The sequence below is a fragment of the Mobula birostris genome, chromosome 12 (assembly GCF_030028105.1).
Source record: "Mobula birostris isolate sMobBir1 chromosome 12, sMobBir1.hap1, whole genome shotgun sequence".
NCBI lineage: Eukaryota > Metazoa > Chordata > Chondrichthyes > Myliobatiformes > Myliobatidae > Mobula > Mobula birostris.
Window position 1 is genome coordinate 64,911,105 of NC_092381.1, and position 17,318 is coordinate 64,928,422.

Genomic DNA, 17,318 nt, shown 5'->3' on the forward strand with positions numbered 1-17,318 from the left:
CTAATTCGTTTGTGATTGAAATGGAATCTATTTTATTTTGGTTTTGGGTGCCTGGAGCCGGGTAATTTGTATAAACAAACGAAGGCAGGGTAAGACAACATTGCAATAGCGGAATCTGGAGGGTACAATAGCCTGGACTTGTTTGTGTTTTACTTATTGTACTTAATATTTCCCATAGTGGCTGGACATCCATTTTCATCTGATTACATATTTGGAGACGTTCACGGCATTTTGCTGGTGATGCTATCTACGTACATACAACCGCATTCGTTAACCTCTGCCGACTCGTAATGCAATTTTGGCCCGGATGGTCCCTCCTTGCCTGCTGGCGGCGCTAGCGACGGAGTGACACCTCCGGTTGTTCTGTCGTTCCAGCTCGGCCCTGCCCACCGCTCGGAGTTGTGGGACGTTTGCACTTGTTAGAGGCGCCGTGTGGAGATGTGAAGGTGGTCGCGGTGTGGGGGAAAATCAGCAAACAAAGAAACGGCTTCTAATTAGAGCTGAGCGGTAGTGGCCAGAAAAATGCAGACGAAGGATGCTCGTTATCTCAAGAGGTTGGTGCTGCGGCGAGTATGGCAGCAGTCTGCGGGCTGGCTGCCGCCGGTGGTGAACTGCGACGGTGTCCGTTGTCTTGTCAACGGGCTGGGCTGGGCTGGGCCGGGCCTGACTTGGCCTGACTTGACTTGACTGTCGGCAAGACTCTGCTTTACAGTCTAAGGCTGCCGTTACTACACTTTTTATTTGGGTCACGGCACCGTTTAGTTTTTATCAAGGTACACCTGGTGCTGACAAATAGCACAAACGAATAGAAAATGCCAGACCATATTTCTCTTGATGACATTTCGATAGACTTGACCTGAAATATTATTTCTGCTTCTGCTGGGCCCTATCCTGTACATATTTGCAACATCATCTGTTTCTATTTCAGGTTTCCAGAGTACGCATTGTTTTGCCTGAATTAAAACTAGCATTGTTTTTGCTAACATCAGTATCCTTTTGATTCTTTCACCTCATCCTTCATTTAGCTCTACTGCACCCATGGGAAACGAGATTTTCCACTTATTCCGCTTGAACATCATTGGCTTTGATTTCTTCTAGGGTTCCTGTTTACGTAACCCTTGTGGTCTTAATGTTGCTCAGCAGGCTAGATATCACTTTCTTTGACTTTATTGAAATAGGATTTCTTCATCTAACGGGGTGATTTATTTTGACCATTTATTCTTAATCTCCCATTTTGATTCCTACCTGGAGCCATTCTCATGAGATATACATTTTGAACAGGCTGAACATTTAGGGAGATGAGATGTAGTACAATCTCACTCGTTTTCCATTGTTGAACTACTATTTTCCCTACATTTAGTCAACACTTTTCACTTTGTTGCCTTTTGTCCTTCGTTGAATGTCGTCAGTTATTTGGGGTAATGGGCTTTTTCCATATATAATAGAGATTGACATTCAAGTGCACCTGTGCTTCCACCAACTGGAAGGCCAATTAGTGTAAAATTATTTATAATTCTAATTTTATCTTTTTTTCCCAAGGCAGGTTAAATCTTGACTCGTGCTTAAATTAGAACACTAGTATTGCTTGAAAAGGCTCAGTAGGAGGTGAAAATGTACTGTAGCCAGACGAAAATGTGGAGATGTTGCAGTGAGATCAGCAGTGATCTTAAGTGGTGTAGCAGCTCAAAGGGATATATGCAAATCAGACACAATTCTCCTCCCTTGCACTCATGACCTGCCCATCACCTCTGTCTGGTTTCAAAGTGCATTATACAACCTTGAGATTTGTTTGCTTACAGGCTGTTGCAAAGCAAGGAACCCAAAAGAAACCAATTAAAAAAAAGACCAACCTCCCAGTGGCCACAAAGAGAGAAAAAGCACAAAACAAATCATTTAAAGAACAGAAGCAAAGAGCAGGATTCTGAACTAAATTGAGTCCATAGATCAAAGTCCTCCGAGTAGGCCCAAAGCCTCGGTAATCAGTTCATCATATTAGCGTGGCAAATCGCTGCAAAGTTCACATACGAAGCTCAGCAGCCAGAGGCAGTCTCACATCCTTAGTGTTGCAGAGAGAGAAGTCCCCAGACTATCTGGGTTTCTCACGACCTTCCATTTGTTACATGGTCCACTGTCCTCTCCTATTAGATTCTTCCTCCTTTAGATCTTTAACATCTTCCACCTATTACCTCCCAGCTTCTCACATTATCCTCACTCACATTTCTTCCTTGCCCCTCACCTGATCTCACCTATCACCTGCCAATTTGTACTCTGCCCCCTTCCCCTATCTTACTCTGGGTTTTGCTTCCTTTTCTAGCCCTGATGAAAGGTATTGAAAAGTTCACTGTTTCCCCCCACCCCCCATGAATGCTTCCTGACTTGCTAAATTCCTCCAGCATTTTTTGTGTGTATGCCAGTGCAGTCAAACCATGCTTTTTGACTTATTATGATCATGTGATATGCGTGGATTTTCTATTAAGATTTGAGCATACTCAAAGGATAATTTTAACTAACATAAATTTTCATTCTTCAGAATCTGAATCAGGCTTATTATCATTGACATTTGTTTGGCAGCAGCAGTAAAGAGCAAGATATAAATATTACTTTCAGAAAAATATAGAAATACTGTATAAAGGGAGCAAATAGTGTATAAAGGAAATCAAATGGCAGAGGGGAAGAAGCTAAATCATTCAGTGAAGGTTTTCAGGCTTCTGTACCACCTCCTTGATAGTAGTAATGAGAAGAGGGCATGTCCTGGATGGTGGTGACAGTCCTTAATAAAGGATGCTGTCTTCTTGAGGCATCGTCTTTTAACGATGTTCTCGATGGTGCAGAGGTTTCTGCCTGTGATGGAACTGGCTGCGTCTACAACTCTCTGCAGCCTTTACGATCTGTGCATCAGATCTCCAAACTAGGCATTAATTCAACCAGTCAGAATACACTCCACAGTACACTGATAGAAATTTGCTAGAGTCTTTGGTGATATACCGAATCTCCTCAAACTCCTAATGAAGTACAGCCGCTGCATGCCACCTTTGTGATTGCATTGACTGTTGGGCCCAGGATAGATATTCTAAGATATTGATACCTACGAACTTGATACTGCTCACCCTTTCTACTGCTGACCTTATTACCCCTTCCTGGTCCACAGGCGATTCCTTGGTCTTACTGACATTGAGTTGTTGCAACACCACTCAACAAGCTGATCATTCTCACTGCCGTTATGCCCCTTTGCCACAATCTTAAGATTCTGCCAGCAACAGTGGCATCATTGATGGACTTATAAATGGTGTTTGAACTGTGCCTAGCCATAGGTGTAGAAAGTAGAGTAGTGGGCTAAGCACACATCCTCGAGATTCATCTGTGTTGACGGTCAGCAAGGAGATCTTATTTCTGATCTGCACTGACTGGTCTCCCAATGAGGAAGTCAAGGATCTGGTTGCAAAATGAGGTAAATGGCCCATGTTTTGAAGCTTATTGATTAGTACTGTGGAGATGATGGTGTTGAATGCTGAGCCGTAATTAATCATTTTTCATTTTAAATCTTTTTATTAATTATTATTGAAAATCAACAACAAAGAAAAATACATCAAGATAATCAAGACAACATATCCATATGTAGAATAAGAGTTAAACTGTCAACCAAACTGAACAGTATATCAATAATAATAAAAAAAACCAAAATGCTAAAACTTTTTTTGGAAAGAAAGACATAACATCACCTGAGAGAACCATTGTATGAAAGTGGGAGCAGAGGCGTCTTTCCATTTTAGTAAAATAGCCCTTCTGGCCAATAATGTGACAAATGCAATTACGTGTTGGTCTGATATAGAAATGCCGTGAATGTATTGAGGAATTATACCAAACAAAACTGTCAAGTTATTAGGTTGTAAATTGATTTTTAAAGCTTTAGAAGTGGTAGAAAAAATAGATTTCCAAAACTGTTTCAATACAGAACACGACCAAAACATATGTGTCAATTTAGCTATCTCAGTTTTACATCTATCACACTGACTATTTACATTAGGAAATATTTTAGACAATCTCTCCTTTGTCAAATAATAACGATGTACAATTTTAAATTGAATTAGAGAATGACTGGCACAAATCGAAGAAGAGTTGACCAACTTCAAAATTCGCAACCAATCCTCTGTTATCAAGGTCATGTTAAGCTCTCTTTCCCAATCTTGCTTAATCTTAAGTAAAGGATAGTTATCCTGTTGTAATAGTAAATCATAAATTTTCCCAATGAAACCTTTCACTAAAGGGTTCATTTTTAAAATAATGTCTAACTGGTCATAATCTTGTATATATGGAAAATTACTTAAATATTCTTGTAAGAAATGTCTGACCTGAAGATGTTGCAAAAAATGTGAATATGGGAGAGAATATTTAGTTACTAATTTCTCAAAGGACATCAATCGGCCTTCTTGAAACAAATCCATAAAGGAAAAAGTTCCTTTATTCCTCCAAAGAGAAAAGATAGGATGACTAAGTGAAGGTTTAAATAAATAGTTTCGATAAATTAAACTAAAAAGGTTAAATTTTTTAAGATTAAAAAACTTACGAAACTGGTACCAGATTCGTAATGACTGCTTAATCATAGGATTTATATTTAGAATAGAAATTTTGGCTAATTGTACAAGTAAAGGAGAGCTGTAATTAATAAACAGCAGCCTAACATAGATATTGCTATGGTATAGGTGGTCCAAGGTAATTTGGAGAGTCAGTGAGATTCTAACTGCGGTAGACCTATTGTGGTGGTAGATAAGTTGCAGTGGGTCTAGTAGTGAATGCTGCCCGGTGATAGTTGTTGAGGCAGCTCACCCTGCTTTTTTCCAGCAGTGGTATGATTGATTCCCTTTTGAAGCAGATGAGAACTTCCAGCTCAGCAGTGAGAGGTTGAAGATGTTCTTGAACATTCTAGCCAATCGATTCTCACAGGTTTTGAGTGCCCTACCAGGTACACTATCGGGGCCTGGTACTTTGTGAGGGTTCAGCTTTTCAAGGAGGTTCTAACATTGGCTGCCAAGATCGATATCACAGAGTCCGGCAGATAGATGCCATAGTGACTTACGTAGCTGTAGTATTATTCTCCTTTTCAAGATGTGCATGAGCATCAAAACCATTTATGATGATAGGTTTCAACTTGTAGATAGAAGTGGCATGCAAACTGTACCACAGCTGACGTCCATCTGATTGCATCTATAACTTCACTTGGAATTGCTTTTTCACTCTTATGGTAGCTTTTTGCAGGCCGTAGTTGGACTTCCTGTAGAGTTCTGGATCACCACTGTTGAATTCCACTGATCTAGCTCTCAGCAGACTGCAAATCTCCTGGTTCATATGCGACTTCTGGTTTGGGTATGTCTGATGTGTTCTTAAAGGCACATACCCATTCACACAAGTCTTTATTAAGTCTGTGATGAATTCCTTAGAAGTTGTGTTAATTTCATTGTGGTTTACGCTTGTTCTGAGAAAAGCTGCTTTTACAGGAATTCAGGTTAGGAAAGATGAGCAATTTTGCCTTAATTTTTTCTGCTTTAATATCTCTTTCTGTACTGGAGCTTTTTAACGAAGAAATAGTTTGGCATGGCGTGGTAGCACAGTGGTTAGCGTAACACTTTATAGCGCCACTGCCCTGGGTTCAATTTCCACCAGGAGTTCGTATGTTCTTCCTGTGACTGCATTTTTTTCCTCTGGGTGCTATGGTTACCTCCCACATTTCAAAGACATATGGATTAGTAGGTTAATTGGTTACTTGAGTGTATTTGGGTGACATTGGCTGCTTGGGCTGGAAGGGTCTATTTGTTACTGTGCTGTATCTCTAAATAAAAAGTAAATAAATTTAACATAATTATCAATCTATATTCATTAGCTTTCCTTTTTTAATTTTCCTATATCACAATTAATATGAGCATTAAATATAATTAATTGCAAAACATTTCATATACAGTATTGAAATATATCTCCAAATATGGTAACTTAATGTGACAGCTTTCTAATAGCAGACAGAGAGGACACCAATTGTATTGAGGGTAATTACATTATTAATGTAGGAATTGAGAAGCAAAGGTTATTTTCAGGTGTTAGCATTGGAAATTGTGCTTCCAGGTCTAATTTGAGTACATAATCTAATTTAATCTTTCAGTGGCGGACTGAGCCACATTGTGAAAGGTACCATTTTTTAAAGAGCCTTTCTTCCATTGCTGTAGTGTTAGTGTACACCCCCACATTCGTATCCTCCATACTTGTTCTGTAAAAGTTCATCTTTTTTATCAAGGATAACCCAGTGTTAACTTGTCATTAACTCGCTTCAGTGTATTTCCTCTTTAGCATACTTAACCCTTGATCTAATCCTGAATGAAAAATTGTTACGGGAACAAGTAAGAATTTTAAAAATGCCGAGAAGCAGAGCTGGACCTGACTGGAGGACTAGGTGTTTCAGATGGAAAGTAACTATATAGTGTAATCTCTTGGGTTTGGAAGATATTTATTTTTTCTAATACACAGAATTGAATGCTTGTGTACACCATATTTTGTGCTGGGTAGTAATTCATGGGGTTGCTCAAACTGTTCATTTTACAGTAAGTTGCTGTACTGTAGATGGAGTGTACAATTTGAGTATGAAGGGACATTTGGATGAATATTACAGAGTATTCAGTCATTCAAGGAGATCACATCACAATTTTAATCAAGTAGTGGTACTGTAATGTGAAATGATGAGGTTTCTATTTGTGCAAAAGGTAGTCCAAAATTTGGAGACAGTTTTCAACCTGATCCTTATTTTGTTTCTCTAAATATGTCACTTTCATAAACTTTAAATGAATGATCAATGAGAAACAATTATTTCGGGTACCTTAACATAATATTTTAGTGTAGGATCCATATAGGCATCTTCCTGCTCAAGGGTAATGATTAGTCTTTATATGTGTAAATTAGAATTTGCTGACATTATTCCAGCAGTTAAAACATCTGCCTTTTTTTTGTTAGTAATGTATTTCTCATGTGCAAAGAAGCATTAATGTAGAGCATAATCTGAGCTGCAAAGCAAAGGAATAGTTTACAAAATTTGTGCCTTGTTAGTTGGGAAGAGGATGGATTAGTGGAAAGAGCTGAATGTGGCATTTTGACCACATCGTCCTCTTTCTTGGCCTCCCAATAAATTGCAGTGAATTCTGATTTATTGGGCCATCAGTTAATTGAGGCAGCCTGTTATTTGGGACAACTCTTAAAGAACAAAAACTAAATGAAAAAATAGCTGGGGTTCCCTTCATTTATTTGGGACACCAAGTCACTTAATTGGGGTAGGAGACTTGACAAAGTTTCTAACTAGTGTCAGTTGCATGCAGTTGTATGACCGTTGAACCCTACTGTGCTTTAGAGTGAACAGTTTTTAAATTGCATTAGTTATGTGTGTTTGTGTTCAAAAAGCAGTGATTTTTGTCACTGATAGTTGGCAAGAAGTAAGCAGTAAGACAATTTGGAGCTGTTTTGCTTACTATGGTAAGCATTTAGACTTGGAAATGCTAGAAATGGCTGGGAGTGAAAGTGAAATAATTTCACTACTGCAAATTAAGAAGTATGAAGAATTTGAAGCCATCAGCAAACATTGGAAGTTGCAGTGAAAATGAAGGATTGGAGGACACATTTGTCAAAAGCATAGTATGAAGGCAGTCCAGTATCTGCACTCGGTGTCTGCGCTGATTTTGTTCATTTAGTCAATCAAAAGAACATGGGAATAATTCCTTCATCAATAACTATTAGGAACTACAGTTTTATAGTACTGTAATAATATTGTTAGTGTTTTAATTTGTTTATTCATTTAAATGTGTAATTTCAAAGGTACAATTTAATGTCAGAGAAATGTATACAATATACAGCCTGAAATGCTTTTTCTTCACAACCATCCACCAAAACAGAGGAGTGCCCCAAAGAATGCACGAAGGTTAAATGTTGGAACCTCAAAGTCTCCCCCCCCAGTTCCCCCCTCCTGTGCGTAAACAGCAGTGAGCAGAAATCCCCCCCTCCCCCCATCCACAAAAAAAAGCATTGGCACCACCATCGAGCACTCAAGCATGAGCAAAGCAATAGCAAAGACACAGACTTGCAGTTACCCCAAAGACTTAGTGTTTCATCCGGTATTCGACATAACTGCAGGTTCTATCTCTCCCATTTTCCTAGCTAGCGGGAAGACATAACAAACAACTCGCTGGTTTATGATGTTAAAATTCTGTTATGTCGCTTTTTTTTTTTAGCTCTGTGCCTGAAGATCGCAATGATCCCAGGTCTCTAGGCACACAGCAGATATCCCGACTCCCCCCATGACCCACACGGGTCTCCTGTCGTGGCACCGACCCTCAATCTGCCCGTCTCCGGAGCCCCGAGATCCTAGGCTTCTGAATTCGAACTGGACTGTTAGACTGAGTCTTTCGTGTGCTGAACAACGGCCAGTTATGGAACCCTGAGAGCAGATCCAATTCCCACAAAGAACCATAGTCAGCATGTAACTCCAGGTCAGGGTCTTCAAAAGAAGCCTGAAAGGGAGAAATAGAGATATTAAGGATGGAAATAGAGCTGTTTCCGAAGATGCAAGCAAAGGAGTGGCTGTTAGATGCCATTAACCCTCCTAAGCTTCGCCTTCATTCAGTGGTAATTTGCCTTTTTTTATATGTTTTTAACTATTTTCATGAAATTTTGTCTAATTGGGGCAGCTGCTTAATTGGGCCAAAATGTACTGGTCCCAATATGTCTCAATTAACCAGAATCCACTATATTTTCCCTGTCTTCCACCTCCATCTCCCACTCCTCCAAAAAAAATGCCTTCAGTTGTTAAGGATATGTCCTTTGCTACTCTTGACTAGATTATGTTTACTTGCTGCCTTTGCTCTTTTCATTTCAATGTTTTTATTGTTATTTTTGGAGAAGTCCTTTTGATAGTTCCTGTTTCAATGTACAGCTGTGCTGGAAAGTTGGTGAACCCTTTAGAATTTTCTTTATTTCTGTATAAATATGACCTAAAATGTGAACGAATGTTCACGCAAGTCCTAAAACTAAATAAGGAGAACCGACTTAAATAAATAACACAAAAATTGTACTTTTTATTTATTGAGAAAAATGTTCCAATATTACATGTATTTGTTGAAAGAAGTATGTAAACCTTTGCTTTCAGTAACTGGTGTGACCCCCTTGTACAGCAATAACTTCAACCAAATGTTTCTGGTAACTGTTGATCAGTTCTGCACATGGGCTTGGAGGAATTTTAGGCCATTCCTTCTTACAAAACTGCTTCAACTCTGGGGTGTTGGTGGGCTTCCTGGCATGAACTCCTTGCTTCAGGTTCTTCGACAACATTTCTATAAGATTAAGGTCAGGTCTTTGACTTGGCCATTCTAAAATGTGAAATTTCCTCTGCTTTAACCATTGTTTGGTAGACTGACTTGAATGTTTAGGGTTGTTATCTTGCTTCACAAGACAAGACAAGACAAAGAAGCAAATCACAAGACAAAGGAGCAGAGATCACAAGACAAAGGAGCAGAGTCTTGCTTCATGACTCAATTTCTCTTGAGTTTCAGTTCATGGATGGATACCATGACATTTTTCTGTAGAATTTGCTGGTACAATTCAGAATTCATAGTTCCATCAATGATGCCAAGCTGTTCTGGTCCTGAGTCCAGTTTCCCCTTTAAATTATCGAATAATCCTAGAGATTCACATACTTTTTCCAACAAATACATGTAATATTGGATCAGTTTTCTTAATAAATAAATAAGTACAATGTTTTTTGTGTTATATAATTGGTTCTCTTTATCTAATTTTAGGACTTGCATGAAGGTCTGATCACATTTTAAGTCCTGTTTATGCAGACATAGTGAAAATACTAAAGGATTCAAAAACTTTCTCACCACTGTATATGTCTCTTCCTTTTGTCTTCCAAGTTTGCTTATATTCACCTTTTGTCCCAGGCATTGGTTAATTGAAAGTTAATAAATAAAAGGCACAATAATAAATTATTAATTTTAATTAAAAATGAGGCTGAAGTTATTTAATTTCCACCCTCTTAAACATAACTTTAAAAATTGGTGATTAAATGTAATTACTATAACATTAGAATCAGAATCAGGTTTATTATCACCAGCATGTGACGTGAAATTTGTTAATTTAGCAGCAGCAGTTCAATGCAATACATAATATAGAAGAGAAAACAAATAAGTAAAATTTTAAAGAAAATAATAAATAAAATAAAAAATAATAATAAATATGTAAATCAATTACAGCATGCATATATTGTATAGATTCAAAAAAAGTGCAAAACCAGAAATACTATAAAAAAAAGCAACACTAGTTAGCACAGCTCTACTTACAATTTCGAAAACTGGTTATTGCTAAAGAACAATCTTTCTCTTTCTGACAACATTAGTGTTGATTGGTATTGTGAAAAGGCTTCAGAATCACTGGCATGTGATGTGAAATTTGTTAACTTAGCAGCAATTCAATGCAATACATAACAGAAGAAAAATATAAAATAATAAATAAGCAAATCTTATTCAGTATTCTTTATATAGTATACATATATTCAATAAATGAAAAATCGTGCAAAAACCAGAAATAATATATATTTTAAAAAGTGAGGTAGTGTCCAAGGGTTCAATGTCCATTTAGGAATCGGATGGGAGAGGGGACGAAACTGTTCCTGAATCACTGAGTGTGTGCCTTCAGGCAGCTGTACCTCCTACCTGATAGTAACAGTGAGAAAAGGGCATGCCCTGGGTGCTGGAGGTCCTTAATAATGGACGCTTCCTTTCTGAGGCACAGCTCACTGAAGATGTCCCAGGAACTTTGTAGGCTAGTACCCAAGTTGGAGTTGACTAGATTTACAACCCTCTGCAGCTTCTTTCAGTCCTGTGCAGTAGCCCCTCCATACCAGACGGTGATGCAGCCTGTCAGAATGCTCTCCACGGTACATCTATAGAAGTTTTTGAGTGTATTTGTTGACACACCATATCTCTTCAAACTCCTAATGAAGGATGGCTGCTGTCTTGCTGCCTTTATAACTACATCTGTATGTTGGGACCAGGTTAGATCTTCAGAGATCTTGACACCCAGAAACTTGAAACTGCTCACTCTCTCCACCTGATCCCCCTCTGAGGATTGGTATGTGTTCCTTCGTCTTACCATTCCTGAAGTCCACAATCAGCTCTTTCGTCTTACTGATGTTGAGTGCCAGGTTGTTGCTGGGTCCCCACTCCACTAGTTGGCATATCTCACTCCTGTACGCCCTCTTGTCATCACCTGAGATTCTGCCAACAGTGGTTGTATCGTCAGCAAATTTATACATGGTATTTGAACTATGCCTAGCCACACAGTCATGTGTATATAGAGAGTAGAGCAGTGAGCTAACCACACACCCCTGAGTGTGAATCATCAGCGAGGAGGATAAACAAAGGCATCTGTTAGTCTTGCGAGACCATGGAAAGTCTTCACTCTCCAGGGCGCAGGCCTGGGCAAGGTTGTATGGAAGACTGGCAGTTGCCCATGCTGCAAGTCTCCCCTCTCCACGACACCGATGTTGTCCAAGGGAAGGGCATTAGGACCCATACAGCTTGGCACCAGTGTCATTGCAGAGCAATGTGTGGTTAAGTGCCTTGCTCAAGGACACAACACACTGCCTCAGCTGGGGCTCGAACTCAGGACCTTCAGGTCGCTAGTCGAATGCCTTAACCACTTGGCCACGTGCCCACATAGCAAGGAGGATATGTTATTACCAATCTGCACAATTCTGGTCTTTCGGTTAGGAAGTCGAGGATCCAATTGCAGAGGAAGGTACAGAGGCTCAGGTTCTGCAACTTCTCAATCAAGGTTGTGGGAGTGATGGTATTAAATGCTGAACTATAGTCGATAAACAGCATCCTGACATAGGTGCTTGTGCTGGCCAGGTGGTCTAAAGCTGTGTGGAGAGCCATGGAGATTGTGTCTGCCATTGACCTATTGTGGCAGTAGGCAAATTGCAGTGGGTTCAGGTCCCTGCTGAGGCAGGAGTTCATGTCCAACCTCTCAAAGCATTTCATCACTGTTGATGTGAGTGCTGCTGGGTGATAGTCATTAAGGCAGCTCACATGGAGATAAAAATGATAACTTAATTCTGAACTGTATTGAGAAGGTAAAAATTCTTCCACTTTTATTTTATGGTCAAAGTTTTTTTTTGATAAAGGAATTGTCTTGCAATTTTGTGATACAAGACCATAAGATATAGGAGCAGAATTAGGCCATTTGGCCCGTCAAGTCTGCTCTGCTATTTCGTCATGGCTGATCCAGTTTTTCTCTCAGCCCCAATTGCCTGCCTTCTCCCTGTATCACTTCATGTCCTGATCAATTAAGAATCTAACAATCTCTGCCTTAAATATACATAAAGACTTGGCCTCCACCGCTGTCTGTGGCAAAGAATTCCACAGGTTCACCACCCTGGCCAAAGAAATTCCTCCTCATCTCTGTTCTAAAAGGATGCCCCTCTATTCTGAATCTGTTTCCTCTGGTCTTAGACTCTCCCACCGCAGGGAACATCATCTTCGCATCTACTCTATCAAGGCCTTTCACCATTCGATAGGTTTCAATGAGGTCACCCTGCATTCTTTTGAATTTTTGTGAATACAGGCTCAGAACCACCAAATGCTCTTCATGTGACAAGCCATTCAATCCTGGAATCATTTTTGTGAACCTGCTTTGAACCATCTTCAGTTTCAGCACATCCTCTCTAAGGTAAGGGGCCCAAATCTGCTCTCAGTTCTCCAAGTGAGGCCTCACCAGTGCTTTATAAAGTCTCAACATTGCATTCTTGCTTTTATATTTTAATCCTCTTAAAATTAATGCTAATGTTGTATTTGCCTTTGTCACCACAGACTCAACCTGCAAATTAACTTTTAGGGAATCCTGCCCAAGAATGCCGAAGAACTCCCAAGACCCTTGTGCCTCAGTTTTTTGTATTTACTCTCCATTTAGAAAATAGTAAACCCTTTCATTTCTTCTACGAAAGTGCATGACCATACACTTCCCGACACTGCATTTCATTTGCCATTTCTTTGCCAATTCTCCAAATCTGTCTGTCTAAGCCCTTTTGTAGCTTCTCTACTTCCTCAAAACTATCTGCCCCTCCACCTATCTTCATATCGTCTGCAAACTTTGCAACAGAACCATTAATTCTATCATCCAAATCATTGACATATAACGTAAAAAGAATCGGTCCCAACACAGACCCCTGTGGAAGACCACTAGTCATCAGCAGCCAACCAGAAAAGGCTGCCTTTATTTCCAGTCTGCCTCCTGCCAATCAGCTACTGTTTTATCCATGCTGGAATCTTTCCTGCAATACTATGGGCTTGTAGTTTGTTAAGCATCCTCATGTGGCACCTTGTTAAAGGCTTTCTGAAATTCCAAGTCCATATCATCAACCGATTTTCCTTTGTCTATCCTTGTTATTTCTTCAAAGAATCCCAACAAATTTGTCAGGCAACATTTTTCCTTGTGGAAACTATGCTGACTACAGCCTATTTTACTATGTTCCTCCAAGTTCCCTGAGACCTCATCCTTTATAATTGACTCCCAACATCTTACCAACCATGGGTTAGACTAACTGGCCCACAATTTCCTTTCTTTTGCATCTCTCCCTTCTTGAAGAATGGAGTGACATTTGCAATTTTCCTAGTCTTCCAGAACCATTCCAGAATCTAGTGATTCTTGAAAGATCATTACTAATGTCTCCACAATCTCTTCAACCACCTCTTTCTGAACCCTGGGGTATACCCCATCTGGACTAGGTGACTTAGCTACCTTCAGACCTTTCAGTTTTCCAAGCACCTTCTTGCTAGTTATGTTAACTTCACACACCTCATGACCCCTGGAACTTGCACCATACTGCTAATGTCTTCCACAGTGAAGTCTTATGCAAAATACTTATTCAGTTCATCTGCCGTTTCGTTGTCTGCCATTACTACCTCTCCAGCATCATTTTCTGGTGGTCTGATATCTACTCTTGCCTCTCTTTTACACTTTATGTATCTGAAGAAACTTTTGGTAATCTCTAATATTATTAGCTAGCTTACTTTCATATTCCATCTCTACCTTCTGACTTTTAGTTGCCTTCTGTTGGTTCATACGTTGGCAATCTTATGCTTTAAAGAATTTTGATTACTTTGGCATATTCTTTGACAGACTTCCAAAGGAAGTTAATGGCAGGTGCAAAAAGAGCCATTTAAAAAAATGCATGAGCATATATTTGTTTTTGAATGATAAAATATCAGAAGCTAATTTATCTGCATTAAAAATGCTTTTAGCAGTATTGCCTTTACTGCATGAAAGCTTTATTCTGTTGAAGATTTAAATAGAATTTCTCAAGTTTGAATCATTAAGGTAAGCATTTTCGAAGTTTTTCATTCAGAATAATTCAAACTTTTTATATACTTGTTGCTGTCATATCTGAATTTGCTAGACTTCAAAGGAGCTGAGACAGACACAAAAAGAAACTAATTCAACTCAATAGACAATAGATGCAGGAGTAGGCCATTCGGCCCTTCGAGCCAGCACCGCCATTTACTGTGATCATGGCTGATCATCCACAATCAGTATCCATTTCCTGCCTTATCCCCATAACCTTTGATTCCGCTATCTTTAAGAGCTCTATCCATCTCTTTCTTGAAAGCATCCAGAGACTTGGCCTCCACAGCATTCTGAGGAAGAGTATTCCATGTATCCGCCACTCTCTGTGTGAAAAAGTTTTTCCTCAACTCCGTTCTAAATGGCCTACCCCTTATTCTTAAACTGTGACCTCTGGTTCTGGACTCACCCATCAGCGGGAACATGCTTCCTGCCTCCAGCGTGTCCAATCCCTTAATAATCTTATATGTTTCAATAAGATCCCCTCTCAGCCTTCTAAATTCCAGAGTATACAAGCCCGGTCGCTCCAGTCTTTCGACATAAGACAGTCCCGCCATCCCGGGAATTAACCTTGCACTCGCTGCACTCCCTCAATAGCAACAATGTCCTTCCTCAAATTTGGAGACCAAAACTACACACAGTACTCCAGGTGTGGTCTCACCAGGACTCTGTACAACTGCAGAAGGGCCTCTTTGCTCTTATACTCAATTCTCCTTGTTATGAAGGCCAGCATGCCATTAGCTTTCTTCACTGCCTGCTGTACTCGCATGCTTGCTTTCAGTGACTGATGTACAAGAACACCTCAATCTCATTGTACTTCCCCTTTTCCTAACTTGACTCCATTTAGATAATAATCTGCCTTCCTGTTCTTACCACCAAAGTGGATAACCTCACATTTATCCACATTAAACTGAATCTGCCCGCTCACCGAGCCTGTCCAAGTCACCCTGCGTTCTCATAACATCCTCCTCAGATTTCACACTGCCACCCAGCTTTGTGTCATCTGCAAATTTGCTAATGTTACTTTTAATTCCCTCATCTAAATCATTAATATATATTGTAAACAGCTGCGATCCCAGCACTGAACCCTGCGGTACCCCACTGGTCACCGCCTGCCATTCCGAAAGGGACCCGTTAATTGTTACTCTTTGTTTTCTGTCAGCCAGCCAATTTTCAATCCATGTCAGTACTCTGCCCCCAATACCATGTGCCCTAATTTTGCCCACTAATCTCCTATGTGGGACTTTATCAAAGGCTTTCTGAAAGTCCAGGTACACTAAATCCACTGGCTCTCCGTTGTCCATTTTCATGGTTACATCCTCAAAAAATTCCAGAAGATTAGTGAAGCACGATTTCCCCTTCGTAAATCCATGCTGACTCGGACCGATCCTGTTACTGCTATCCAAATGTGCCGCTATTTCATCTTTTATAATTGGCTCCAGCATCTTTTCCACCGCCGACATCAGGCTAACCGGTCTATAATTCCCTGTTTTCTCTCTTCGTCCCTTCTTGAAGAGAGGGACAACATTAGCCACCCTCCAATCCACAGGAGCTGATCCTGAATCTATAGAACATTGGAAAATGATTACCAATGCATCCAGGATTTCTAAAGCCACCTCCTTAAGTACCCTGGGATGCAGACCATCAGGTCCCGGGGACTTATCAGCCTTCAGACCCAACAATCTATCCAACACCATTTCCTGCCTAATATAAATTTCCTTCAGTTCATCCATTACCCTAGGTCCTTTGACCACTCTTATGTCTGGGAGATTGTTTGTGTCTTCCCTAGTGAAGACAGATCCAAAGTACCTGTTCAACTCATCTGCTATTTCCTTGTTTCCCATAATAAATTCACCCGTTTTTGTCTTCAAGGGCCCAATTTTGGTCTTAACTATTTTTTTTCCTTTTCACATACCTAAAGAAGCTTTTACTATCCTCCTTTATATTCTTGGCTTGTTTACCTTCGTACCTCATTTTTTCTCCGCGTATTGCCTTTTTAGTTACCTTCTGTTGCTCTTTAAAAGTTTCCTAATCCTCCGGCTTCCCACTCGTCTTTACTGTGTTGTACTTATTGGTCATCCTGGTCTAATGTGAAGCCCATTCCAAATTTGTTGCATTTCAATATAGCTTATTGGGTTTGTTTGAGACTTGATGTGGTAATACCATTGAAATCAAGGGTAGTTGCCAGTGTTGTAACTTTTATAAGAACAGAAAATACTGGAAACACTCAGTAGGTCAGATAGTACCTTTAGGGAAAGGGAAACAGAGTTAACTCTTTATGCCAAGTGATTTCATCTGACTGAAGCAACGTTTATCTTTCCATAGGTGCTGCCTGACCTATTGAATACTTTCAGCATTTTCTGTTTTTATTTCAAATTTGCAACATCTCTTTTTATTTTCAATTTTTCTGAAAATGGCTGAAAAGTGCTCTACAGATAATGAAGTACCTTTCAGATTGTAATCACAGTGATAATGGAAGGGGCATCTTAGAAGAGAAATACTGGAGTAATAGCAGTCAAGTTGTGCATAACAATATCCCACGAGCAAATACATTTCTATATTGATTGGTTGAGACTCAGATGTTGGTTAGCACATCAGAAGAACTCGAACTCTGTTGTTATTCTTTGAATACTACATTAAATGTGAGGTTTTAAATCTGAAATATCAGAATTAATGAATTTAACCTGGAAAAGGAAAAGCAAGAGCGGAAGTAGAACATACAACCCTTCAAATAATCAACTATGCTCCAGTATTCAATACTGGCATGGGTGTTCATTAGCTTTAAAGTATATTTCCTCTCTTTCCCCTTCCCTCCCCCATTACCTTTGATGATATTACATCTGGATGTTTAAATGTGTCCTTCTTAAATATATTTGATAGTGGCCACAACAGCT

General features: G+C 39.6%; 1 protein-coding gene across 1 annotated transcript in view; it reads left to right on the plus strand.

The window, feature by feature from the left end:
- The first annotated feature begins 324 nt into the window (after positions 1 to 324).
- Positions 325 to 17,318, plus strand: part of kifap3a (kinesin-associated protein 3a) — a 239,773-nt gene continuing 222,779 nt past the window's right edge. The window contains exon 1 of the mRNA XM_072273953.1: positions 325 to 554. Coding sequence (XP_072130054.1) covers positions 523 to 554 — 32 coding nt within the window. The 5' untranslated portion in view covers positions 325 to 522. The remainder of the gene's footprint in view (positions 555 to 17,318) is intronic.